Source organism: Cryptomeria japonica, chromosome 7 (genome assembly GCF_030272615.1).
Source record: "Cryptomeria japonica chromosome 7, Sugi_1.0, whole genome shotgun sequence".
Classification (NCBI taxonomy): Eukaryota; Viridiplantae; Streptophyta; class Pinopsida; order Cupressales; family Cupressaceae; genus Cryptomeria; species Cryptomeria japonica.
This window is the reverse complement of record NC_081411.1, coordinates 762,143,006-762,170,871: the sequence shown is the minus strand read 5'-3', so window position 1 is coordinate 762,170,871 and position 27,866 is coordinate 762,143,006. Positions and strand designations below refer to the sequence as shown.

The 27,866-nt window shown below is 38.6% G+C and overlaps 1 protein-coding gene across 2 annotated transcripts in view; it reads right to left on the bottom strand.

The window, feature by feature from the left end:
* Window positions 1–27,866, bottom strand: part of LOC131030061 (mediator of RNA polymerase II transcription subunit 33A) — a 206,596-nt gene that overhangs the window by 127,186 nt on the left and 51,544 nt on the right. For both annotated transcript variants that reach the window (XM_057960744.2, XM_057960743.2), the window contains exon 3: window positions 9,902–10,255. In XM_057960744.2, coding sequence (XP_057816727.2) covers window positions 9,902–10,255 — 354 coding nt within the window. The remainder of the gene's footprint in view (window positions 1–9,901; window positions 10,256–27,866) is intronic.

The window sequence follows — 27,866 nt, the reverse complement described above, 5'->3', positions numbered from 1 at the left end:
TCAATGAGCATATGTCGTCCTCTGAGCAACCGTCCAATTCAAACACTCCTTCGTTAATTGGTTCCATGCTGTCTCTGCCTTCGTAGGAATCCCACTCCCATCTATTTGAGTCTTTTGAATCAGAGTCCAATGTGAGCTCCTCGGTGACGACCTGGTTCATGAGGTCAATGACGTACTTCCGTCCATCTTTCTCCATGGAAAGGGTGTTCTTCTTCCAATTGTGATTCACCTTTGCTTTGACCAACCACCCTCTCCCTAAGATGGCATCGTAGCCCTTCTTCTTAAGTGGGATCACCACAAATCCAGGACAAATGGTTGTGTTTCGATCGTCACTTGTTGTGCCATAAGCATTCCCAGGGGTTTTATCCCATGTTGGTCCGCGCCAAGCAAGTTAAAAGTTGGTGGCCATAGTGTCGGTTTGCCAAGCTTCTTCCAGGTTTCTTCAAGAAGGACATTTACCCCAAACCTGCCATCTACAATGGTGTCCGTTTGCGTGGTCCCGAGTATGCCCATTTCCACGACTGCTGGATGCCGACCGTTGTTCAATGTCAAGATCAAGGGGTATGTTGCCAACCCGCCACAGGCATCCGTACCCTGGGTTATCCGACTCTGCGCAGTTATTTGTACTGAACGCAAGAGTGTCGTGCATAGTCGAGGCATTGTTTCCAGAAGGTCCTTCACTTTTACAGGTACTTCTATCTGCAACATTTGCTTCAGAATATTTTCCTCTGCCTCCAAGCAGGAGCTACCTGCCACCTCGTAGGTGTCCCTCTGTTGTGCCATCATCTCTTTCTCCACTTGGGCTTTCACCTCCAGTGTTCATTGTTTCTCCATACGTGGGTCAAGGTAGGTGGCTTTCTTCATCTTCGACCTTGTGAGAGCCAACACCGACTCCTCCGTCCTTGTTCCCTCGATGTTTAGTAGGTTGACCCCGGATTTTGGGCAGTTTTCGTCGTCATGATCTCCTGGTCCACACCACTTACACAACTTTTGCGGGGTTTCTTCCGTTGTGCAGTCTCTGGCGAAGTGCCCCCACTGGTTGCAGGCCCTACACTGGATCATTGATCGCCCTTTTGTGTCGTACTAGATCCGACTAGTTATTCGGATACCCGCCAAATGATGCATTGTTATTGGTGCGCTAGGATGTGCCCGCTATTGCGAACACTAACGGTTGCTCTTGTGTAAAGAGGATCTGTTGATTCCTCGTCTTCATATTATAAGGGTATTCCTTCGTCGAATGTCCCATTATTTGGCAAATGCCACAGCAGGCCTTCTTCAGGCAAGAACCTTTCGTGTGCCCGTCAGTTCTGCATTCAGTACACCATAAATCGCCTTCCTCGGTTTTGCTCGTGCTCCCCTTCATTGTTTTAAACTCTTTCATCATTCGCTCCATGTCTTTCTGGAGCACCTGGACCTTCTTGCTAGATTCCCCGCCGCTATTGCTATCTTCCAAGGAGTCGTCTTTGTCGGACGAGGATTTTCCCTTCTTCTTTTTAGATGTTTTATGTTCACTCTCCAGGTCCATCGCCCTATTGTACGAATCGCTGTATGATGTGGGTGGTACAATCTTCATTTTTTTCCGAAGAGAAGGCCTCAATCCTTCCACAAACCATCTCTTCTTCAACCCGCCTGTTGGCTAGCTATCCATCTTCCCCAACAACTCTTTCAGCCTCCGGCCATACGCACGGACCGTCTCCTTTTTGCCTTGTTTTGTACTGTAGATTTCAGCCACAATTTCATTATCGTCTCGTAGTAGCCGAAACTCTACTTGAAATTCTTTTTGTAAGTTAGCCCATGTAGTAACCTTTTGTTTATCTATGTCGGAGTATCAATCAAAGGCTACTCCCCTCAGTGTGGCTGGAAATTGCAGCACCCACTCAGCCTGTTCCACCACCCCATTGGCAGACCAAATGGTCTCACATGTACGGCAATGCCGTACGGGGTCTTCCTTTCCATCCCCCACGAACTTTGGCAATTATGTTTGTTTGCCATCACACTTCTTGGTTGCACTATGCCTGTGCCTCCCGAACCCAACCCTCCAGAGGTTGGTCCTCCAGAAACTGGTGCGTTGGCTCCTACTACGTGACTCTGACTTTTAGGATTGGATTCTGTCAAGCCAAACAGATTGCTTCTCGTACCGTGCCCCTGTGTCCCTCTGACACCTTCGGCTGCACTGGTATCCCCGACCTCTTTGTTCTCGGTTTCAGTCCCTTTCTCCCTTCTCGTCTCGCTTCCCCTAAATGGTGTGTACAGATCGACCGCACTCCCGTCACCGATCTCCAACGTGAGGGACAAATCCCCCAACCATTTCCTGGTGGTTTCGATTAGTACCGCATCTTGGCCCTCACCAGAGCTATTGTTGCCATTTTCGCCGCTTCCTTCCTCGGCAATCTTCTTGAATCTTCTTCTTCATTTTGCTTGTTGTTCGAGAATTAATGCTCGTTGTTCGAGAATTAATGCTCGTTGGGCGGCTTCAGAGTCCCCTACGTATTCCTTTTTGTTTTTGTCCTTATTTAGCAGATTGGGCATAAATTCTAAATTCTCCTTATGAAATAGAACAAGACATCATATTAAAAAGAACACTTTTATTAATTCATCCCTCGTATATAATGTATATCACTGACATACTCATTACAATGGGGGTGTTCTTGTTTATTCTCCTTCGCCCGTACACAGTTCAGGGATTATTTACCCTCATCGCGCTCCTCTTCTTGGCGCTCGTAAAACTCCCGTAGGATTTGTTGTCGTCGGTTCTCCCGATAGGTGTCTTCCCTGTGGTTTTGAAGAGCCAAAAATGCCTGTGCCAGAAGGTTGGGCAAGTTGCTCATCAAACGATTTACCGTCGGACTTATACCAAGCGCACTCCACACAGCATCCTTTGGAATATCCTCGGTGGAGGCTTCTCTTTGTACGTGTGTTTCGATCGCCACCTGGAGGATGCAGGAGAAATCTTTCATAAGTGCTAGTTCTCCCTCGAACTGTTCTTCAGGCTCTTCGTCAAGGTTATTGCTCGTCCCTTCGGGCAATGGTTGTCCCATTATCCACGTGCCATGTAGTATATTCTCGTGCTCCAAATTAATTTCGGCAACGGCGCCAGATGTTTTCCCCTACGGGTGTGAGTGTGTGTTTAGTGCATTGCAAATAACCAAAATATGACAATATACACAGATGCAGACAAATAGATGAACTCAATACTGCATTCTTATTGATAACATGTGCCAGTACATCAGATAACATCAAGCCTGTACTATCCTACCACAAACTGGAAACAAGGACGACTATATAGGTGTCGGCACGGTAACCCGATGCCAACTGCTGGCAACCGTTAGTTAACCGCCGATCTTTAACACACAAATTAACACATACGTAATTACCCGACAACGATTATAGTTGCTTAATAAATCTGAATATATTCCCTTCATAAAATCAGTTTGTATCATGTATCATGCGCCCTCATTATTCTTTGCAAATCTGTGTACAAATAAAAATACATTATCCATATATAAGCTCCCCTTTGAATTTGCATATTCTACTATTTTAAATCTGCATATAACATATTCATGTCTGCTGCTATACTCAGAATTCTACTCTTAACTGACTGATTTATTATTGTATTGTTTCATAAAATCTGCTCCAACTTTCTTTAATACAAATTTGCAATACTCTTCATATTTTCTGCTCTTGATCTACTCTACTTCACATAATCTTTCATTGCTTAGCTTATCAATCCTTCAATATATTTCTGCTCTAAACCTACTCTTCATTTGCTCTAAATCTGCCCTTTTTGTCTGCTCTAAATCGAATTAGATTACATTGTGTTGCTTGTGGTTCTTACCACATTTTATCTCCCTTTATACCACATCAAAATGATGCAATTTCTCGAGGGGGTTGGCCTCAGTAACAAATACTTGATTTATTTCAAGTGAGTCAGCCCTCTTAAGGGAGGATATGCGTTCTTAAGGGTTGGCCCCTAAACAATAATTTTATTTGAGCAGGTCGTGCAGCATTCATATGATAAATGTTCTTTATTGAAATCTCATGGGTCGACCCAATAAAGGTAATAATCTCAATGCTTCCTTGAACGAGGGTCGACCACCTTTTGATCTTTCCTTCGCACATTTAACCATGCTTTCCCTTGACATTAATGACAGTGATATGATGACAGCAACAATTTGCATTCTTCGCCTTTGATAACAATAACAACCATTTTTCCAACAATCTTCATTAGCAAATAAAGTCGCAAGAAAAAAAAGTCACCAAATTTGCAGTTGTTTACAACAAAATTATAGCAAACATTAGAAGCTGTGACAAGTGTAGTTGGCATAAAATGCCTATTGTTATGTTGATAATATTGGTTATTCAGCAATGTATTAATTATCCAAATTAAATTTGTTGTCACTCTTGGGTATTTAATGTGTCAGTTGGTTGACGGTTGTGTTCCTCTTGGCAACCGTCAGGTCCTTTAAATATGTTGTGTACCATCAAGGAAGGTAGTAGGGTAGAGTCGGATCAATTGTAATTCTTGGCTCACCATCTTTAGTCTTCTTCTTTGTAATAATTTCATGTGCAAATAAAGATATATTTTACTCATGTATCTGGTATGCATTGTTATCTATATTATAATTTAATGTATTTAATCTATTAGATATAGCAATAAACATTTGGCGTCATTGCCTTAAAAGAAATCGGGTCAGATTTGAGTGATTCATGCCCTCAGATCCCAACAAAGGTGAGAAGAAGCCACAGGTTGGTCAAGAACAAGCAATCAGGCAATCTCTAAGGATCGTAAAACAAAGAGAACAAAGAAGAAGATTACGAGAAACATTTGAGGAGAATCCAATCAAACGATCAAACAATCCATCCATGTAGTGAATGTCGAACGGGGAGTATAAAGAGTGAAATATTGAACACAGATATATTTCATCGTCTATCCATCTTAGGGTAAACAAGAATTGGAGGATCTGAAACACAAAACCCCAGACGGAGGGAGCACAAGAACGAGTTTGAGCTTGAAAATACCTTAAGTGTTGGGGACGTTGGAGGTGGACGTGTAAAAGACGCATGCATGGCCAAGAGTGCAGGGAAAGCACTGAAACGTAGTGGTCGAAACAGTCCACCAAGTCCGGCACGGAAGGGAGTAGGCAAGCGAGAAAGATGGTGACTCCTCCAAGTCCGAATGTGGATCAGCAGAAACTGCCAAAGTTCACGAGGAATGAGTCAAAGCATCCTATGAGGCACTGCAAGATGTCTGAAACCATTTGGTTGGCAAGCAGTCAGTTAGATAAAGACTACTGGTTGAGGATGTTTCCCACAACGTTACAAGGAATAGCTATTGACGAGTTTTCAGAGTTAGAAGATAAACACATAGAATCATGGGATAGCCTGAAGAAGGCATTCCAAGGGGAATTTAAACTCCTAAGGAATGAATGAAACTGTGGCTGAAATTTAAAATACCAAACAAGGGAAGCATGAGAACGTATGGGCATGCAATCGTAGGGCTCAAGGAGTTGTTGAGTAAGATGGAGAACCAATCAGCCGATGGGTTGAAGAAGAGGTGGTTCATCGAGGGATTGATCCCCTCGCTACACAAGAAGATGAAATTAGTGCCTCCGTCCTCGTATGTCAATGCTTGTAATCGAGTGATTGACATCGAGAGTGAAAACAAAACATCCTCCTGAGGGAAGAGGAAGACTGACGATGACGAGAGCACCAAAGATAGTAGCAACAAAGAATCCAAAACGGTTCAAGCTCTACAACAGGATATGATGAGAATAATGAAAGAATTGAAGGCAAAGAAAGGAACTAGTAAAAAAACTAATGAACTATGGTGTCTGAGTGCAAAATTGAGGGGCTCAAGAAAGGTAGTTGTCCTAGAAAGATGTTTTGTGAAATTTGCCAGGTGATGGGTCATTCAATAAAGGAGTGTACATATAAATTGAAGACCAAAAGTATGCATGTACTCTTCACACAGGGCGAGTCTACTCCATCGAAATCACAGAATGTATCGCTAGGCAGTTATGGAAATCAACGAGGAGGGTGAAATCAAATACAATACGACTCCAAAGGATGTCCTATCGTACAGTGCCGACAATGTAGTGAATGGGGACATTTTTCGAGAAACTATAAGAATAAGAAAGACAACGTACAACTATTATGCAAATGGTGTGGACCAAGTGACCATAAAGACACCAACTGCCCAAAGAAACAGGGTATTAATATGCTGGGCATGGAGGAACAAGACGAGGTAGTTCTAGCAATCATGAGGGCATAGACAAAGAAGGGGATGTACTCGAACCATTGTACGGAGAAGGAATGACTCCAAGAAGCTAGAGCATAAGTAGAACAAGTGTTGACGAAGGAATGAATAACCTCCAACAGAACTGCAAGTACATCATTGCGATCGGAGTTAGAGAAGAACATAGTTCGACGGGTGCTATAGACAACCATACCCATCAAGTTGATAGACATTGCTCAAACTATGCTGCAACTAGGAGTGGCAATTACCAACACGATCGATGTTGACAACTCCATCAGCATTATTTTTTAGCGTCTTAAAAAATCATGAAAATCATGTGCGCCATGTTGTTTTGTGTGGCTCTGAAGGTCTTAATTTGGTCTTAGTGGCAGGACCTCGAGAGGGGTGTTGCCCCAGGACCCCGCAAGGGGCACTGCCCCACAAGCCCGCAAGGGGCACTACTCCTTGACCCTGTTGGGGGCACTGCTCCTTGACCCTGTTGGGGGCACTGCCCCCAGACCCGCGCAAGGGGCGCTACCCCTTGACCTCGCCGGGGGCGTTGTCCCCAGACCCCCATTTGATTTGTCAAGTACACTACAAGTTGGGGTTGCCAAGTACGAGTCATTGTCTACACTCTTGTCGTCAATCTTTCCGAATGTTACTTGATCTATACTTGTCGTCTGGAAGAAAACTTTTTCTTTTGGGGGGAATGATGTAGTCGGCAAAAAATGCCTATTGTTATGTTTGATTAAATTGGTTATCCGGCAATGTGTCCAAATTAAGTTTGTTGTTGCTCTTGGGTAGTTAATGTGTCAGTTGGTTGATAGTTGTGTTCCTCTTGGCAACTACCGAGTCCTTTAAATATTTTGTGTACCGTCAAGGAAGGTAGTAAGATAGAGTCAGATCAATTGTAATCCTTGGCCATCTCTAGTCTTCTCTGTAATAATTTCACGTGCGAATAAAAACTTATTTTACTCCTATATCCGGTATGCATTGTTATCTATGTTACTATTCTTGTATTTAATCTATCAAATATAGCAGTAAAAAACAAGTGGGGTTTTGTGTGAAGAGATACGATTAGGAGCACTCTTTATAATATCAGTCGCAGCAGGATTTTTTTCATGTATTCCAACATAAAACAGATTCAGAATTTTCTCAGCAAGTGCTTCAGCAGCAACAGTTACTCCAGCAACATTTGAATTCTCCCTTCCCCCATCTCATTCTTCATCATTTTGTACCAAGGTTGTGTTGAACAAGAAATCAGCTTGTCTAAGATGAGGGATAATGTAGTCCATTTGGTTATCATTAGGTGTTGATATCAGCATATGAATAAAATTAATACCTTGTAACTAACTTAGTTGTGTTGTTTAACTATTGTATGATCAGCTAGGGTAGTACATTAATCACTTTTTAGTTATGTACTTGTGTCTGATGGTTGTCTTAATTGACAACTATATAGCCTCATAAATATCAATTTAGAAATCAAGATAAAAGGACTGATGTTATAAGCACTCCCTAGACTACGAAGTGTATTGCACACTACTCTATGTAATAAAGCTATATCTATTGTATTATCCCATGTTATATTCATATTATACAATTCTGCTAATATTAATTGTTAGTATAGCACTTTTTCATAAACACTAAACGCCTAGTGAGAGCTAGGTTGACTTTCTAGGATTAGATACCTTTCGATAGAGCTAATTGAGTGAGATTGTAATAATTGTACATAAACTATATAGTTCACAAACTCGGCAAGTCGGAGGGTAGTCGTGAGTTTTTTGCTCCGCAAGTACTCACAAAGTTTACTCACTGAGTTTTTCGGCCGGCTATTTGGAAAAACTCAGCAAATTTTTCCACATGACTTGCCATGCCAACAACACATCAAAATCACAAGAAAAGAAATGGGTTGATCACTCCAAAAACTCTTTTTTCTGGCTTTATAAGCATTATTTTTTGCCTTTTAAAACATTTTGAAAATGGTATGTTCCATGAAGATATGTGCAGTTTTGAAGGTCTTTATTTGGCCTTGGTTTTGGGAGCTGCCCCTAGACCCCATGAGGAGCACTGCCTCCAAACTCCCATAAAGCGGACTACCCCTCAAACCAGCTGGTGGTGTTGCCCACGAAACTCATTTGATACATTTTGTAACTGTATTTTGCATAAAAATAATGTTCTTTTCAAAAATTTGAATATTTAAAAAAAAAATTAAGTGTTTTTTAAGTTGTTGAGTTTCACTGACTGCTCTCCAAGTCCAAGTCTATGCAATGACATAAACTACTCCATTATTCAATCCTAAAATTTGAAAGAAAACTAATACTTTTAAGGTATTTAATATTTGTTAATGAAAGCCTACTTAAAAGTCTAAAATATATTGCAATGGAAAAGCATGTTAACTTCAATAAAAAACTAAGTGTATGTACGGACAAGAAGTACAATAGTTTAAATAAATTAAAATGGGTAAAGTTCTATTACTTTTCTTAAATAGTCTAAGCAATATTGTTCTGTGTTCTAGTTCATTAGAATGATTTAGAAAAAAGAAGGGATAATTTCAAAATAGTTCACAATATGAAGTGGATGACAATGAAAAAGAAATGTCCTACAAAGGCATACTTCTGCCAAATGGTGATAGGGTTTGATTTTCAAAATGGAGGAAAGGGCAAGGAATGTTCATATTTTGACAATAAAAAATGCTATATTGATAACATGAATGTCTTTCCAAAGCTTAAAAGGAGACAAACTGAAAAGAAGCTTTAAAAGGAAACTATGAGTTAACATTAAGAGAAATGGATTGAAAACGAGTTCAAGAATTCAAAATAGGAAAGGGAGGTTACTAAGTTTTGTGAGAGCAAAGAAAGATTTACTTTCCTATGAAATCATTGTTACAAATACCTTAGGTATTTATAAATGTGATGCAAATAAGAGCATGTATAAGTATCTTAATTTGGATGGATGATAGCAGATTCCCACTAAACCAACAAGGAATTACCGTTGGGTGTGATCAACACTAAACCCATTTGTAAAGAGGTGATTATTGTAGTTTATTGCCATTCTCTCATTACGATGCAGGCCTCACAAATTTGGATCTCCTAGTAGCATGTCATTCTAAGTTCTAAATAACCTATAAACAGCTAATTTTCAGATGAATTATTAATTTGAAAAAATATAATGACCCTATTGGGATCTATGGGCATTCAAATGATTATAATGGTACACCTTAAACCACCAGGGCTTTAGTTTCTCCAAATGAATTTAATGGCATACCTTGATCAAACAGGGGTCTGGGTCTACCCAAATGAATATGATGGAATGTTTACGCATTAGGGTCATGTGTCTGAATCCATATGCCAGCTTCATGCTTTAACATAGAAAAGTTAGCTTACATGTAAAAGTATGTCCCAGTACCTTTATGTTTTAAGCATTTGCCTAGGTTATACATGCAAACAAAAAGAAGCCACATTGAACAGACATCAAGGAAATTTAAGCCATATAGATGGCATATTAAATAATAAGATCAGCCTTTCCATATTAAAATCTTCAAAACTGCCTGCAAAGCCTTTCTAGGTGTATTCACAGTGTGATCAACATTATTGTTTCCCTCCAAATTTAAGGAGAATAAAAAATACAATTTTAGTGATTAGACAAGTGGGGAATGAAGAAAAATACATGTTTCGACATGCAAGACGGAAAAAGGTAGATGTTTTTTTGTGTTCCATTAGTTTCCTAACCATCTCGATAGCCATTACAATATTTGTTCTCCGTAAATGCTCCCGATGTTGATGCCGTTTCTCATTAACATCCTCATCTGCCCCTTTCACCATGTCGTGCTGTCCCACATTCCCACCTAACCGGTATTGTTTCTCTAACCATCTACCTTGCAGACCTGAATCTTCTGCTACTGCATTAACCAAAGTGGAAACCACTGTAAGAGTAAATAGCACTGCAGCTTTCCCAAGTTCAGTCACAGGAATGCCATAAGTTTTGGAAAGTTGAAGAGCATCATCCACAGCCTCTACAATCCTGAAAGCATTTTGTAAACCATAAAGTTAAATTGAGTACTGTCCTCAATGTTACAAGTCTATACTTTTATATCATGTTTGCACAAAGGAGAAAAGAATTAAAATGGACATAATATTAAACCAAATATCTGTTTAGAATACAGTGGTAATACAAAAGCCACTGTATTGCATTAAAATAAAATAATATTGCATGGTATCACATTAATATCAAGCAAAATACTGGATTTATAAAGCCACTGTAAGCGAAAAATACAAAGAATTAAAAGTATAATAGTAGACTAGCATAAACATACAAGTTAAAATTGCACCAGACATAAAGACATTCAAACTGGAAATAAAAAGTGACTACATTCCATTTTGACTACAATTGCCTTCATGAATATTCAGAATCTATGCTTACAACAGCTGATATGATGCCTATTTGATATGGTAAGTTCGCTGCTCAATAGTTTAAGTGGCCTAACAGTGAGAATTTTATGCTTACAGCAGTTGTTGACAAAACCTTCTACTCTTAAGTCCTTAACGTTGGTATTATTGACCTGACACCAAAACCCTGAAAATAGAGAATGACTACACTGTATTTTGACAACTTCTATGAGCATTCAGCAACATTCTTAAACAGGATTCCTTTGCAAGTATTTAGTGATTAGGTCTGATTAGATGTTCACTTCCTTCGATCTTAATTTCAATTTTAGCAGCATTGACATATACAACAAAAATTAAAAGTAACAACTAAACAGAAAAACAGTGCCAATGCATGATAAGCTACTATATACAATCAAAAATACAACATTGCAAATAATGGTCACTAAATATCCCTTGTGCGCACCTTACATCAAAAAAGGTTTATTCTTATTAAGAAAGCAACTATAAACTAAGCAAGCAAAAGTTCATTCCTATTAAGAAAGCAACTATTAACTACTAATTGTCAGCATCTAGTTATTATTTATGCACCATGAAGTATGCATTGTGCAATGCAACATAATCAGTGACATGAACATAAGCAACAAAATCTTATTTGACAATTTGTGGGCTAAAATCACTCTGTCACTCAACACCTTACTCCCCTTGTGGAAGCCTTAGCTTTGCACCTGATTCACTTGAAGTTGAACACTCCTTCACAGCTGGAAACTGTTCCCTCTTGCTGCTGTAACTCGCATCACCTCTTTGTTATGCACTTGAATTTGCTTAGTCTGATTTGAAATCTGTGCCTTTATCAGTCTTGAATCTGCCTCCAATTTGCCCTATTTCTGCTTGTAATTCCCTTTGTTTCTTCCTTTAATTCCTTTTGAATTTGTTTTGAACTGTGGTGGAAACAATGTTTTGCCCTTACCTATATAGGCATTCCACATTTAAATTTACAATCCCCTAACATGGCCGACCTATGCAAGAATTTTGTGTTCATATTTGCAATTTTGTAATATCCCGGATAATTGTTTTTGGTTTTTAAGGGCAATAAGAATTACAAACAAACACATAACCCGTTAAGGTTAGAAAATATAATCTCAATGCTTGCTGAAATTGCAACCCTTCCACTTTCTGATCACCAAGTGCCCAATGTGGGAAGGTGAGAGCATATGGTGATAAGGGGTTCGTTAGCTCACTAATCTGCTGGAAATTATAAAGCAAGTACAATACTGGGCAGCAAGCCATCCCCTTCCGCTTATCCAACAAGAAAGCAAGGAACTTGCCAGTGAACCAACCAAGAGAACAATACTGCAAACATAAATCACTCTACCGCAATATTTCAGCGGGAGGACTAAATTACAAATTACTCAACTCAACCGCTTATGCAGCGGGAGGACTGAATTACAAATTATCAGATATAGGCGGCAAGCCAGCGTCTTCCACTTTTCAGCGGGATAATTGTTTTTGGTTTTTAAGTGCAATAAGAATTACAAACAAACACGTAACCAGTTAAGGTTAGAAAATATAATCTCAATGCTTGCTGAAATTGCAACCCTTCCACTTTCTGATCACCAAGTGCCCAATGTGGGAAGGTGAGAGCATATGGTGATAAGGGGTTCGTTAGCTCACTAATCTGCTGGAAATTATAAAGCAAGTACAATACTAGGCGGCAAGCCATCCCCTTCCGCTTATCCAGCGGGAAAGCAAGGAACTTGGCGATGAACCAGCCAAGAGAACAATACTGCAAACATAAATCACTCTACCACAATATTTCAGCGGGAGGACTAAATTACAAATTACTCAACTCAACTGCTTATGTAGGGGGAGGATCATTACAACCAATATCACTCAACCGCTTATGCAGCAGGAGGACTGAATTACGAATTATCAAATATAGGCGGCAAGCCAGCCTCTTCCACTTTTCAGCGGGATATGAAGATTACAATCCAAAATGGGTTAATAGTACTACTACTTAACCTTACAATAAAGAGGAAAGTGAGAGTAGAAGTATATTGCTGAACATAAGAGATAATGATCATCAAACTAATTCAACACCAAAAACAGCAGGATGGAAATGCATAACCAACAACCCATAAACTCACTCAATTGTTCATATCTCACTCAAATCTCTGTCAATTCACTCCAAATCACTCCTAAACCAATACTAGACAAGCAGCAACTAAGACAATCCAAAAGGGAGCTACAAAAACACTTCAAACTACCCAACACGCATCCCAATGCACTCTCCAAAACCCACGCCTAGCTAGGATATTTTGATTTGCATTATTAAATTCAAAACTCAAAGAAAGGTGCTACAAACTTACAGGATGTATTGCCAACAGCAAGAAGGAAGATTAAGCCAGTACCCAGAATGATCGGTCGCTCAGGCAGAGAGGTATGATCAAAAACTTGCTTCAACCACAGGGAAACCAGCAACTCCAGAAATCACTTCAAACTCCAAAAACACTGAAATATGCACTGAAAATGTCATAGAATACATCACACAGCTAGGTACTATATCTCAAGTATGAAACTAGAAACACTAGGGAGCCGCCCTCCGAAGCTTCAAAGTTCATACGCCAATCCGGCAACATAACGATGCAATTTTTCAAGATGAGCAAAATGAGAGCCCAAGGCTCATATTTATAACTCCAAGCTCCTCCAAACTCAAATGCAAAATGGTGCCCAAATTCAACTCAAATTCCCTTTCATTTCGTTTCAAGTCCTCCAACATGACGCCCACTTCCCTCTTCCTAGGCAAGTTTGAACTTTTGCCTTATGGTGGCATTTTTTTGCAATATAAAAAGCATTAAACAAGAGATGTTTTATCCTCCCAAATTGCCACCAACAAATATGCCTTTTTGACTAAGGAAAATAACACAAGGATATCAATTAATTATTTTTCCCTCAGTCATCCTCAATACATTTAATCAGTAAATGCAAATATTTAAATATTAAACCTTTGACAAGGAAATAATATTTAATTAAATTACTTATGACTCCCATACTAATCATTAACAAAAACCAGGATGAAGCAGAGTAAAGAAGACCATAGAACTGCTACAGGATCAAGACCCTTTCCACTGCCAAAAATAGAAATGCTCCATAGTGCCACTTACTAAAAATAGTAAATCATGAATTACTACTCTGAAAAGCATGATCTTTGCACCCAATGACAGAGCATGGATAGCACAATAAGACAGCATCATCCAAACAACCAACCCCTAACTTGCTAAAAATAGTAAGTCCTCGCTTCACCAACGTTTGAAACCCTAATTCTTCATTCCACATAGCCTACGGGTCTGTTGATGTGTATTTTGTACACGACCAAACACAGAATAAAATACCTAAAGGTACCTTATCCTCTCTTGAATAAAGCTCCCGAATGCTGAAGATATCGCAGAAGGATCAATCGGAGAAGCTTCAAGGTTCTGTTATGTAGGATCTCTACTCGTGGATAAGCTCTTCGTGGTATGATGTGATTTTGCTAGAATCACAAGGGGACTTACACTCGATGACCCGAACGTCTAATTTGCTAGAATCACAAGTCCTATTTACTAACTGGAAGACCAACAAATGGGAAAAGATGCAGGGTTCAAGAAGTCTACTCTACTACCCAGAATGCGAGAAGATGGATGAATGACTAGGTGGAGTCCTACTGGGCTGGGTCTCACCATCAGGCTTGAACAATCTGACACCAACTCAGTGCGATCTTCTAAGGGATGCTTCCAATACGTTCAAATCGTACGCCATCAGACACTGATCACCATTCAAGATAATGCATGAACAATAGATGTGTAACGACTTAAGATTAATCTCATTTTATGCCAGTTGACCACGCAAGGCGCACTTACAATCAATAAGAGGCTAGTGGTATGGACTAGACGGATTCCACACAGGTGCATTCAACAATTTTCTTCATTCAATCTAATCATTTACCAACTACAATGAAGATTCAACAAGAGACCAAGCGTATTGTAAAGAAACGACACTTTTCACCATATTTTCAATAAAAAAGGAGTTCATTTACAATCAAGGCAACAATTTCTTGCCTTCTCTTCCTACTTTACTCTAATTTCTATTCTATCCGCTGACTATTCACTATTAGCTAACTACTCACCCACTATCAACTATTGACTAACTATTAACCTTTACAAATGAGGAGCCAGGGCTTATATAGTGCCCACAATACAATTCAATGGCTTAGATCAATTTGAGATCAATGGCCGAGATTTTACAATGAAAACCCTAATTAGGGTTTGTTACAACAAACTCAATTATGGCCAATGAAATAATTGCATTATTTGGACACATGTCTTCTCTGGAATATTCGACCAATGGATAACCGAGGTAGGTACATCGAAGTTTGTGTCATCCCCGATGAGTCGGGTACATTGAATCTGGACACGCTGAGGTGGACCAATCCAACTGAAGGAATGATGACTGGGACGCCACCTTGTCTGACACTTGTACTTGGTTGATGTTCAATTTGGTGATGCTGAGAAGCAAACTTTAATTAACTCTTCTGAAACTATCTGCTTCTCCAACGGACCCTTGCTTTGACCTCCTTTGTCTTTGATGTGCAGGATGGATGGTGTACCTTTCCTTGAAATGCTAGACTGGAAGAGGTCGTCCCTGATGATGCTGGACTGGAGAAGGTCGTCTTTGATGATGCTGGACTGAAGGAGGTCGTCCTTGATCTGGCCTGGTCTTCTTTCATCTGCAAGACAAACCATAAGATGATTAAGGACACATAATATATCTATTCTAACATAGCATTTTATACCTTAAATCATCAACAAGAAGACATCAAAATGAAGTTTGCTCAAGATTCTTTCCAGGGACAGGCTCCATAAGAATTTCGCCCTGGACCCTTTGGAAGGGTCAGAAGAGAAATTCAAGTTTTAGGTCTCAACTCTTCATTTCCTTCACTTCAATTTATCTTGCAGGGCAAAGCAACATCATTTCAACCTCAATCACGCCTTAGGACTCAAAGTCTTGACTTGACACAAGGAGGAAATAGGTAGATTGAAGAATTTCGCTCTGGACCCTTTGGAAGGGTTAGGAGCAAAATTCACCTTTTAGCTCAAAATTTGCATTTTTAATGGTCAAAAATCTTTCCAAGGCATTCCAAATAGATTCTCTCACCCTAGTCTAGGCTTGACTTTACTCAAAATTTGGAGAAAAGGATGGTTTTAGTGTTTTTTGCTCTAGACCCTTTGGAAGGGTCAGGAGCGAATTTCTTGTTTTGAGCTCATTTCTTCATATTTGATGACCCTTGGCAATTCAAGGACATGCCTAAGGACACCTTTAATCTTGATCCACACTAGACTTGGCATAAAATTGAGGGAAAAGATAGGTTTTGCACAATTTTGCCCTCGACCCTTTGGAAGGGTTAGGAGCGAATTTCTTCCTCTAGGCCTCAAATTTCATTTCTTGAACTCCAATCTACATTGCCAAGCAAAAATACATCACTCCACTTCCATATATGCTATAGGAACCAAAGTTTTGACCTCAAAATGACTAGAAGAGAGAATTTCGCTAGAAATCATGGCCAGGGACAGGACCTATAATGAATTTCGCCCTGGACCCTTTGGAAGGGTCAGGAGCGAATTTCTTCCTCTAGCCCAAAATCATCATTTTTGGAGACAACAATCAATTCAAGAGCAATCTTAAGGGCATCCCTCACCTTGGTCTAGGCATGGCTTGGCACAAATTTGAAAGGAATAGGTGGATTTTAGGATTTTCGCTCTGGACCCTTTGGAAGGGTCAGGAGCGAAAATCTTGTTTTAGGCTTATTCCTTCATCTTTCAACCTTAACCAACTTCAAAAGGGCAAGAACACCAATCCTGACACTCATCCAAGCTACAAAAACCCAAGTTTGACTTGACTTTGCTAGGAAAATAAGGGTTTTTAGGAATTTCGCTCTGGACCCTTTGGAAGGGTCAGAAGCGAATTTCCTATTTTGAGCTTATTTTGGCTACTCCATTACCTCAATCCAATATTCAAAGGCAAGAACACATCAAAGTCTTTCTAACCATGCCATAAAACTCAAGAATTTGACCATCTCAAAGAAGAAAATATGAGTTTCCAAGAATTTCGCTCTGGACCCTTTGGAAGGGCCAGGAGCGAAATCCATATTCTTGATTGATTTCTCACCTCCTTCATCCAATCCATCTTCAAAATTGATCTAACTCAACTCTCCTCTCCACCATCAAGCCCACTCACCACCAAATTAGCTTGAAAACTTCACCTCTCAATGCCTTAGGCAAAATAAAGGGGGGTAAATGAGGATTTCGCTCTGGACCCTTTGGAAGGGTCAGGAGCGAAATCCATGTTCTGAGTTGATTTCCACCACTTCTCAAGGAAAGAACACATAAATCCACCTTTCAACACGCCTTAGAAACCAACACTTGGCCAAAACTAGGAAGAAAATAAGAGCTATAGAGATTTTCGCTCTAGACCCTTTGGAAGGGTCAAGAGCGAAAATTACTTTTTAGTCTTCTTCCTCCATCCTTTCAACTTGAATCCACCTCAAAAAGGCAAGAAAACACTTCACTCATCCAAGTTATAGAAACCCAAGTTTGACTTTATTTTGCTAAGAAAATAAGGGTTTTTAGGAATTTCGCTCTAGACCCTTTGGAAGGGTCAGGAGCGAAATTCACTATTTGGCTCAATTCCTTCACTTTCAATGATTTCCTAGCGCTTGAAGTCATTCCTAAGGATCTCTTTCACCTCAATTCACTTTAGTCTGCAATTTCATTGGCACAATATTGGGAAAAAAGATAGTTTTGAGAAAATTCGCATTGGACCCTTTGGAAGGGTTAGGAGCGAATTTCTCATTCTTGACTTGATCCTTCATCTTTTCAACTCCAATCCTCTCTAGAAGGTAGCTAAACATCATTCTTCACCCAAGGGACAAGGTTTGTGGTCTAAGCAAGGTCAAAAAATAGGTGTGTAAGGAATTTTGCTCTGGACCCTTTGGAAGGGTCAGGAGTGAAATTCACCTCCTTGGCTAAAATCCTACATTTTTCAATGCTTTCAAATATTTCCAAGGGCCAAACACATCCATTCTTCCTTTCAAGATGCCTTGCAAATCAAAATTTAGTCAAACAAGGAAGGGAATGAGGTCTAGGTAGATTTTCACTCTGGACCCTTTGGAAGAGTCAGGAGCGAAAATCATGATTTGGGCTTGATTATTTATTTTTCAAACTTCAATCTTGTTTGGGAGGCAAACATAGATCATTTTCCACTTGAGGAACCAGGTTTTAAGCCCATTCAAGGTAGCAAATGAGGTTTATAGTGAATTTTGTTCTGGACCCTTTGGAAGGGTCAAGAGCGAATTTCCTTTTCCTAGCTAGCTTTTCACTTCCTTTCATCTCATTCTCCCCCAAACTTGATCAATTCAACCTCCTTTCATCGCAATCAAGACAATCCATCATCCAACTGAGTCTAGGCAAGGTCAAACTAGGTTTTTAGGGCCAAGAGAGGGCTAAATGGAGGATTTCGCTCTGGACCCTTTGGAAGGGTCAGGAGCGAAAATCTTCTTTTAGGTTAATTTTCATCATTTCAAAGCCTTAAACCTCCTCCCCATGCATCAAAACCTACCAAACCATGCCTTAGAAGTTCCAAACTTGGTCAAGTTGAGGAGCAATATAAGGGAAATATGAATTTCGCTCTGGACCCTTTGGAAGGGTCAAGAGCGAAAATCATGTTTGGGCTCAAATCCTGACTTGATCTCTAACCTATCCTTATCAAAACAAGAATTTTGCTTTCAAAAATGCCTGGGACAAGGATTAGTTCATAGTTTTGAGCAAGGTAGAATGCCTTATGGAAAAATTCGCTCTAGACCCTTTGGAAGCGTCAGGAGCGAAATTTCTCTTTTAGGCTCAATTCACCTCAAATTGGACTTGGCTTTGCCTTAGACTTGATCCTAGATCCATTTCTTCCATATCTTAGCCAAACTTGCTCAACCACTCTCTGACTTCCTCGAACTCAAACGGGAAACCACTAGCAAAACTAAGCCTAAGGAAGACCTTGAAGGAAACCCTAACCCGGAGCATCCACTGACTCATCCTAGCTCAAGCAGAGCCTGCTATCCAGCGATCCCCCTGACAGCACTCAAAATGCAAAGGCTAACAAACAAAACCCTAGAAACCCAGAAAACAAACCCTAGAAAGCAAAAAAGCAGGGGTCCCCATTTGCAATGGGGCGATGTGTGAATACGTCACAACAGGGTCTCAAGAATAGGCCAATGGACCACTGAAAGCACATCATCGAGAAGGGGACATTACAAATTTCAACTTTGTCTTACTTCATGTCAAGTCGGCCAGCTTCACCTATGCACGTTTCATTACATTTTCTTTTATTTTCACCTTAATTCACACGTTTTGTGAGAATTAAACATCCAAGTCGGCCTTTTGCAACATGTATTTGCATTGATTTAATTTTATTTCCAGGTCGACCTTATTTATCACCTAATTTCACACATTTTGTGAGGATTTTTTTACACGTTTCATTCTTTCGAGGTCAGCCTTATGCATTGTGGAGAGCAAATCACCTATAGTGCAACATTGTGTAGCGCAATTAGGAGGTTGTCTTGCATTGTAAGGTGCACTTAAGGGTCTTCTCCACAATTTCCAGTGCAAATGCAGCTTAAACCTGCATTATTGAGTGCAAATCCATTGTTGTTTTACACTGCAAGGCAGAATTGAGGGGGTGATCCATATTGTTGAGTGGATTTTGCATGCAATGCAACATTGCTGGGTGGAATTTGCAAGCATATCAACATTGTTTAAACAGAATTTAAAGACAGTGCAACATTTGAACCAAAAAACTTGCAAAGGCTTCAACATTTATGTGGGGAAGATGCAACAATCTCAAGTAAGATTTCAACATTTGGCAATAAAAATTCATCATTTTGTTCACAATTTTGGGGGGTGAAGTTCGCAAGTTTTGCCTACAACATCAAACTAGGTTTTCACAGTTTTTAGCATTTCATTTTGGGGTTGCATACAATACTTGCAATTCCTAACGGACTCACTGACAATTTTCCATTTCAATCTAGAACTTCAACCTATACTTGCAATTTCCTAAAGTTGTCTGCACTATTGAATAGATTTTGAAGCTCAATGGAAACTTAAAACATTTATCTTACATCACTTTCACACTTCCATACAAGTCAAGATTTCATACTTTCATCCCTCAATCACCCTCAAGAGTTGACACAATTGAACCTTCATTCTAAGGCCAGAGACTACAAAATGTTGAAACTAAACTAAAAAAGAAAAAACACTAAGCTACCAAAACGAAAAGTGGGGGTCCCCATTTGCAATGGGGCGTGTGTGTTTACAACACAACACTATCCTACTCTCCTAGGTATTAATTTAATTAATTTACCTGTCAACTATACCCCTCAGCCCTTCATCTATTAAATTAAATAAATCTCCTTATTTAATTCACATGGAATTAAAATCATTTTTTAATTCCTTCCCCCTTTCTCTCGCCAAGTGTCAAATCCTCCAACTTTTCCCACTTGCACCTTAATCCTATTCCTAATCCGTCTAATTACCCCCCTTAATCATTTGCACATCCCTACTCCCTTTGATTAAGAATGGGTCAACCTTTTGCCATATATAGTCAAACGTTTGGGAAGGTACCCACATGGATATCTTCCTCACATGTCAAATTCAAGGAATTAAAAATTCCTATATTCTCATTCCCCATATACTTGGAGTATGGGGACAAGAAATGCCTTTATGGCAAGATCATACCCATACTCCAGGGGTACAATTTTCCAGCCACAACATTCCTTCCTCCTCTCCTAGGTTGCCACTTGGCAACCTCTCATGCATTGAGAGAACCAATTGATCCTCCACCATTGATCTCATGCATTCAAACTTAGCCCTCCAATTTCATCTCCCTTCATTTATTCTACACTAAGCCATTTTTCCTCATAACAACAATATCACAACTACATGCACTTGAATACTAGAGCACCTATACTACCAAAATTGTGAGCAAATGTCAAATCCAACATTGTTGGGCAAATTGTTGCAATGAGGAGATTGACATACTTGGTTTGCACATTTCATGGTGTTTTGGTCTCCTTTTCGCCTTATCTTGAGTGTTGTTTTGTTTTGTGATTTGGGTTGATTTTAGTGTTATTTCAATCACTTTTGGAATAACACTAAACACACAAAGTTGAAGAGCATAGAATCCAACTACTACAACCATAGTACTAGAGGATCACAATTTAATCAAGATAAATCATTAATCAGGATTATTCCCAATTTTTCAAAACAAAAAATCATGATTTAAGAGCAAAAGCAAGTTAATGGTCCATTGACCAAATAGAATATATTTTAATTGAAATAAAATGCAATTTAATTGAAACAAATGTTAATGTTTGTAGCTTCAGTTGAATGATCATTTAGAATACATATAATATATGTTGATTAATAATAATATATTATTATGTTATATTATTATATTATTATTAATCATATAAAATTTAATATTCAATATTAATCTATTATATTATTCTAAATTAATAATTGATTGATGAAACATTATAATATTAATTAAATTATTATAGTTAAAGGAGAGACATGTCCGTTCAAGCACATGCCCCTCCAAAGGAATATATATAGTATAATGTTATTCAATTTGAGAACACATAGAATTCCAAGAATGCAAGTATCAGATTGAATCAGATATATACATTAAAATACATCCAATAAAACCTGGGAAAATCAACATGGTATCAGAGCTCAGGCCTGTGAAGTTTAATTTGGAGGTTGGAGAGGGTTGGAGAATTCAGTTTTTTTTTAGAATTTTCAGTCTGAAATATGCCATTGTACGGCCCTTGGTTGGCCTCAAAATGAGGACTATAATATATGGATGGAAAGATCTGTGATTCTAGTTTTCAAATATGTTTATCTCATCAAATTTGATTCAGTTTTGTGCAAGATATGATGATTTTGGTGCAGGTCACTTGAAACCCTACCTAGGGTTAGCAGTTTTGGAAAAAATGTCATAACTTTTGTTTTAACCGTTTGATCTGGCTATAACTTGGAGGAAATGTTTGTAATTAGATTTTCTAACATCTCACCGAAGAGATTGGATAAATTTGGTAAATTGCAAAAGTTATTAACGACTGTGTGTGGCAGATCATAATGAAAGTGTTGATCAAAATTATGAAAATGTTCTACATCATTCAAAGGGAATTATGATGAGAGATGATTCATGCGTGATATTTCTTATATGGGCTCACCTTATGAAAGGAAATGTTTTAAACTTAAGGACGAAAGCACAATAAAATTGAATTAAAGGGAGAAATAAATTGATGCTTATAAATGAATTGATGATTGAGACCAGATGCAGAGGGAGTCTGACATTTCAAAAGAGAACAAGAGGTCGATACAAGAACTTGAGCTTCAGAGGGAGCAGATGGTTTAGTCAACTTGTGACAATTTCGATCATAGTGATTGAGAGGGATTTTCACTATTGAAGGTGAAACACTTATGAGGTAAAACTTGATTCAATTGATTATTATACTAATGAAATCATTTAATGCCTTATGGGCCCTGTGTAAATCATAAGGAAGTGACGACTTCCAAATGATTTCCACTTGTATTTTTGAGGTTATTGGAAGGTGACGATCTTACAATAACTTGAGCTTGTGGATAGAATCACCAACAGAGGCAATCCACATGAGAGCTCATGGATAGAATCGCCGACTGAGGCAATCCACTTAAGAGATTGTGGATGGAATCGCCGACTGAGGCAATCCATGTGAGAGCTCATGGATAGAATCGCCGACTGAGGCAATCCACGTGAGAGCTCATGGATAGAATCGCCGACTGAGGCAATCCACGTGAGAGCTCATGGATAGAATTGCCGACTGAGGCAATCCACGTGAGAGCTCATGGATAGAATCGCCCACTAAGGCAATCCACATAAGAGCTTGTGAATAGAATCGCTGACTGAGGCAATCCACATGAGAGCTCACGGATAGAATCGCCGACTGAGGCAATCCACGTAAGAGCTCATGGATAGAATCACCGACTTAGGCAATCCACACAAGAGTTTATGGATAGAATCGCCGACAGAGGCAATCCACGCAAGAGCTTGTGAATAGAATCGCTGACGGAGGCAAATTCACACCTTGAGACTATGGTTGATGCAAATACTCCCCTGTGATGAGCATCATATGGTTGATGCAAATACTCCCAATATCATGAGATGATATTTTTGAGTTATGGTGAATATCATGTGCCTTGATATTCTCGTTTATACCATACTTCCTGATATCATAGTGAGATAATATTTTCTCTATTCCATAATTAATCTAGACTTAATGCATTTGCATTGATTTTATCTTCCCTAGCTAAGAGGGAGTGTTAATTATGTTTTGTGTAGCTATGGTGAGGGCCATAAGTGTTGACATGGGAGATCACTACACATTCTGTCTGATCATCCTCCCTAGCTAAGAGGGAGTGTTAATGTTTGTAGCTTCAGTTGAATGATCATTTAGAATACATATAATATATGTTGATTATTATGTTATATTATTATATTATTATTAATCAAATAAAATTTAATATTCAATATTAATCTATTATATTATTCTAAATTAATAATTGATTGATGAAACATTATAATATTAATTAAATTATTATAGTTAAAGGAGAGACATGTTCGTTCAAGGACATGCCTCTCCAAAAGAATATATATAGTATAATGTTATTCAATTTGAGAACACATAGAATTCCAAGAATACAAGTATCAGATTGAATCAAATATATACATTAAAATACATCCAATAAAACCTGGGAAAATCAACAACAAAATCTAGAAAAAAGAATGCTAATTGGATTAAATTGTGATTTTCTATATTTTTCCAATTTTTCGCATTTTTTGTTTTTTGTCCAAAAAATTAATGTTTCTAGCTTTTTTCTTATTTCTATGCCAATTTTTCTATGTTCCACGAAGTCTTGAGATGGTAGGACAAGGCAATGACAAGGATGAGGGAACCAAGGGCCTAGATTTGAGGATGACGGGGAGATGGTGGCACAAACATATATTAACCTAAGAAAATATTTATTAAAAATATACAAGGAATAACATATTAAACTTTGAAATACTCATAAATATTGGATATTGCATTGAATGAACAATGAAAATGCCAAATATCTATATACTTGTATTATATTCAAAATGGTGATTGGCCAATGGCCCAATGCCTTGAATCATCATTCATCCCCAAAGACTCCTCAAGATCAATCTCCACCATAGCAATAACAAGCAACCCTGTCTATGCTACATCTTTATGAACGTATGTTATCTCCTCTAGCCCTACATCCCATTAGACTACTAGACTCTCCTTGTACATAAGCATGTTGTGTTCAATGAAACGCAAGACACTATGTACAACTAGAATCTTCTCCCCCCTTCTAAAGGTAAGTTAGTTCCTCTTGACATAGTGGATAAAACTATACGAAGACCAATTCCTCACAACAATGGAAGAATTGGAAACCTCAAATAGAAAACAAATGGCTAGTGTAGCATTCAAAGAATTACGCATGTGCATAGACAACTATAGAATTGGATCCTCATATGCTTTAGTCTCCCTATCCATCTTGGCCTGTTCTAAATACAAATGGTAAAAAAATTTCTACTCCATACGAATGATGTTGGCTTGTGTAGAAACATATATCTTCTGAATGGACTTCACCTCAACATCCTGTGTAGGGGTGATTCTCCCCAACTTTTACACATAGCATTTCGAGTTCAATACATTGGCAGCCATGTGCAAGGGAGTGTCGAGCTTTTCTCATTGATGATGAATGATTGGCTGAATGTGCTCATTGTAGAACTCTAATGTGGATCTTTCTCTTGTAAAATGGCCTTTATTTGGCCAAACATATTGTCAATGCACTCATACATCCCTCCAAGGCTAGGTGCATTTGCATCCTCATAACTAATAACTCTAAAGACTAGAGTAATGATGGCAACAATGTATCTTGCATTAACCCAAAAAAGTGCCACTCTTCACCACCTCCTTCACCTTTCCACCCAATTCTAACTAAGAATCAAGCCACCAATTCCACCTTGTTGTCATGAGCATTAGTTGCAATGCCTCTTGCAACCCAAGAATTGTCTCCAAGAGAATGAAGTTTGATCCATATCAAGCCTCTACATGTTTCAAAAACTCCTTAGAGAAGGTTCTAAAGAGTGCATGTCAAGTATGGTAGTTGCAAATAAACATCTGCACATGTCTAGCTTCATTAACCACCTCTTTGATCCATTTGGTTTTGTCCATGTCCTTAAATGCATTATTCATGGCATGCACACAACAAGGAGTTCGCCAAATATACCTATAGGCTGCCTCAATCAATTTCCATGCAACTTTGCACACATATGTTATTAGAATAATATCTTTAATTATTTAATTAATGGTCAATATTGTAACATATGTACATTTTAGTTAGTTTCTATTTTACGATTGTTTCGTTATAGAAACATCGTTTTTGTAATTTTTTAAACGATCATTTGATCATTTCATTAATTCATTCAAGTTTTTACCAAAACATGGTATCAGAGCCATAAAGAAAAAAAAATCATTTTTAAGGTTTTTTTGCAAAACGTTTTTCTAGCAAAGCTTTTCAAAAATAATTTTTTCTGCAAGATATCGGGGGGTTGTTTTTCTCTATTTGTGGTCACGTTTATAGTTTGAGGACTCATGGTACTCGCCAAGACTCGTGAGTCTGTTGGCTGGCCGAGTCGACTCGCCAAGGACTCGCGAGCCGCGTCCAAACAAGTCCAAGCACAAAACTCGCAAGTCTGTGCCAAGGACTCATGCGAGTCTTAAGTCAAGACTCGTGAATCCGACAAGAAGACTCGCAACACCCAAAAACATGCCCAGCCGCGGTTAAAAAGTGGTTTTTTTTTAATCTTTCATTCATTTGCCATTCTTATTTGCTCAAAACAGGTCTGAAAGGTTTGAAGAAGGAGAGAAAACAAGATCAAAACAGCAAAAGAGATCTAGGTAAGGATTTTTCTTCTCTTTTTTTTCATTTCCATGTTTTGAAAATCAAAAAAATCTTGAAAAACAAGGGGATATGCTGTCAAAAAAATTCTATTTCCCTTCCTAACATATTTCCTTATATTTTTTTCTTGTTTTCGAATACTATTTTTTTCAAATGATTCATATCATTTTTTGGTTGATTTTCCACAAAACCCTACTGATTTTTTTATTTTTTCATGTTAAAACAGCAATGGCAAGTTCAACTCCAAGGGCAACCCCAAAGCCAAGAAGACAAAAGGGCAAAGCATAGAAGTATGTGATACCGGGAAACAAAAAGAGGTAGGTCACTTGCACCGAATGTAACAAATGGATGACTGGTGGAATCAATAGATTAAAATACCACCTTGCCCAAATACCTGGACAAGGTGTGGAGAAATGTGACAAAACAACTCCGGAGATTGTTGGAGAGAAGAAGGCCCTTCTTGCTGAGTATGATATGCAAAAGGAAGAAAGGCAAAAAACAAAACAAGCCCTAGCAGTTGCAACGAATTCTACATTGTCCACTTTGGGTCCCCTTGGTTGCACTCGCGGAAGCCCAAATTTACGTCAACCACTTTCATCTTTTGGTGACACTAAGGGTGAGGCTAGTGAGACTCCTCTTAGATCAGACCCTAATTACTTTGTTCCACGCAATGTTCTAGGAGCACAATCTTCACTTGAAGGTACAGGATGGAATAAAGAGAAGCATGAGGAAGCAAGGATAGCAGCAGCAACCTTTTGGTATTACAATAATTTACCTTTCAATACGGTGAACAATCCGTATTGGGAAGGTTTGGTTAATGCATTTGCAGGTAAGGGGTTTAAGGCCCCAACAGTTAGACACTTCAGTGAGCCATTGCTAGAGAAAGCCATCAAAAATACACAAGTTTTCATTGATGATCAAAAAAGATATTGGAGGAGAAAAGGATGCAGCATTTTATTGGATGGATGGTTAGATGGCCGGAATAGGACAATCCCCAACTTCTTGGTGGCTTCAAATGGTGCAATGGTATTTTTAAAGTCTATTGATGCCTCAAATGAAATAAAAAATGCAAAACTTTGTGTAATCTATTGGATGGGGTGATCCAGGAAGTTGGAGTTGAGAATGTTGTCCAGATTATGTAGCTACAGGTAGAATGCTTATGGAGAGGTATCCTACAATTACATGGAGTCCTTGTGCTACACATTGCTTCGACTTGTTGTTAGAGGACATTGGGAAGATGGGATGGGTGAAAAGGGTGGTTCAAGATGTAAATGTATTGTAATTTCCAATTTAATGGACAAGTTATATGCAGGATGGTGTATTTTAATTTTGCTATTATGACTATGACACTAATATTGCTATCTTTCTTTTACTGCAGGTAAGGAGGATGAACATGTATCGATTTCAATGTCATCTCCTTTGATTCGAATGATGTATAAGTAGTAGGATGGCCACGATCAAGTGGCACCTTGATCGGACATGTCCGACCAAGATGTCACTTGGTCGTGACCTTTACTAACATTAACCGATCCACAACTAACCGGTGCTAAAAGCATGCCTGTTAATGTATCGATATCATTGTTAATAATAACAGTGCTTATAAACATACCCGATAATGAATCGGTATCATTGTTAATGTTAACAGTGCTTATGAACATACTCGATAATGAATCGGTATCATTTGTTAATGTTAACAGTGCTTATGAACATATCCAATCATGAATCGGTATTTGTTAATTGTTACAGATATAAAACATACCCGATAATGAATCGGTATCAAAGCATATAATAATGTATCAATATAAAGTAAACAATAACAATAACGGTTAGCATTATATGCTATCGGGTTAATACCCCGATACCATATTAATACCGATTCATATATGAATCGACATTAATATGCTATTGGGTTAATAGCCCGATAGCATTTAGATTGATGCTTAACATAGTTAAGTAGGTCGTCAATCTAATCCAATATCAATATCATAATTATGATCAATGTTATAGTCTGATAAACATAAAGCATGAGTGAGTAAACTAATAACAGAGTAGAGAGTTAGGAGAGTCTTATCTTGCAGAAGCTACTAATGCATTAACACAAGATGCATAAAATGTCACCAAATTCATCTACAATCATACTTGGGTCCTTGC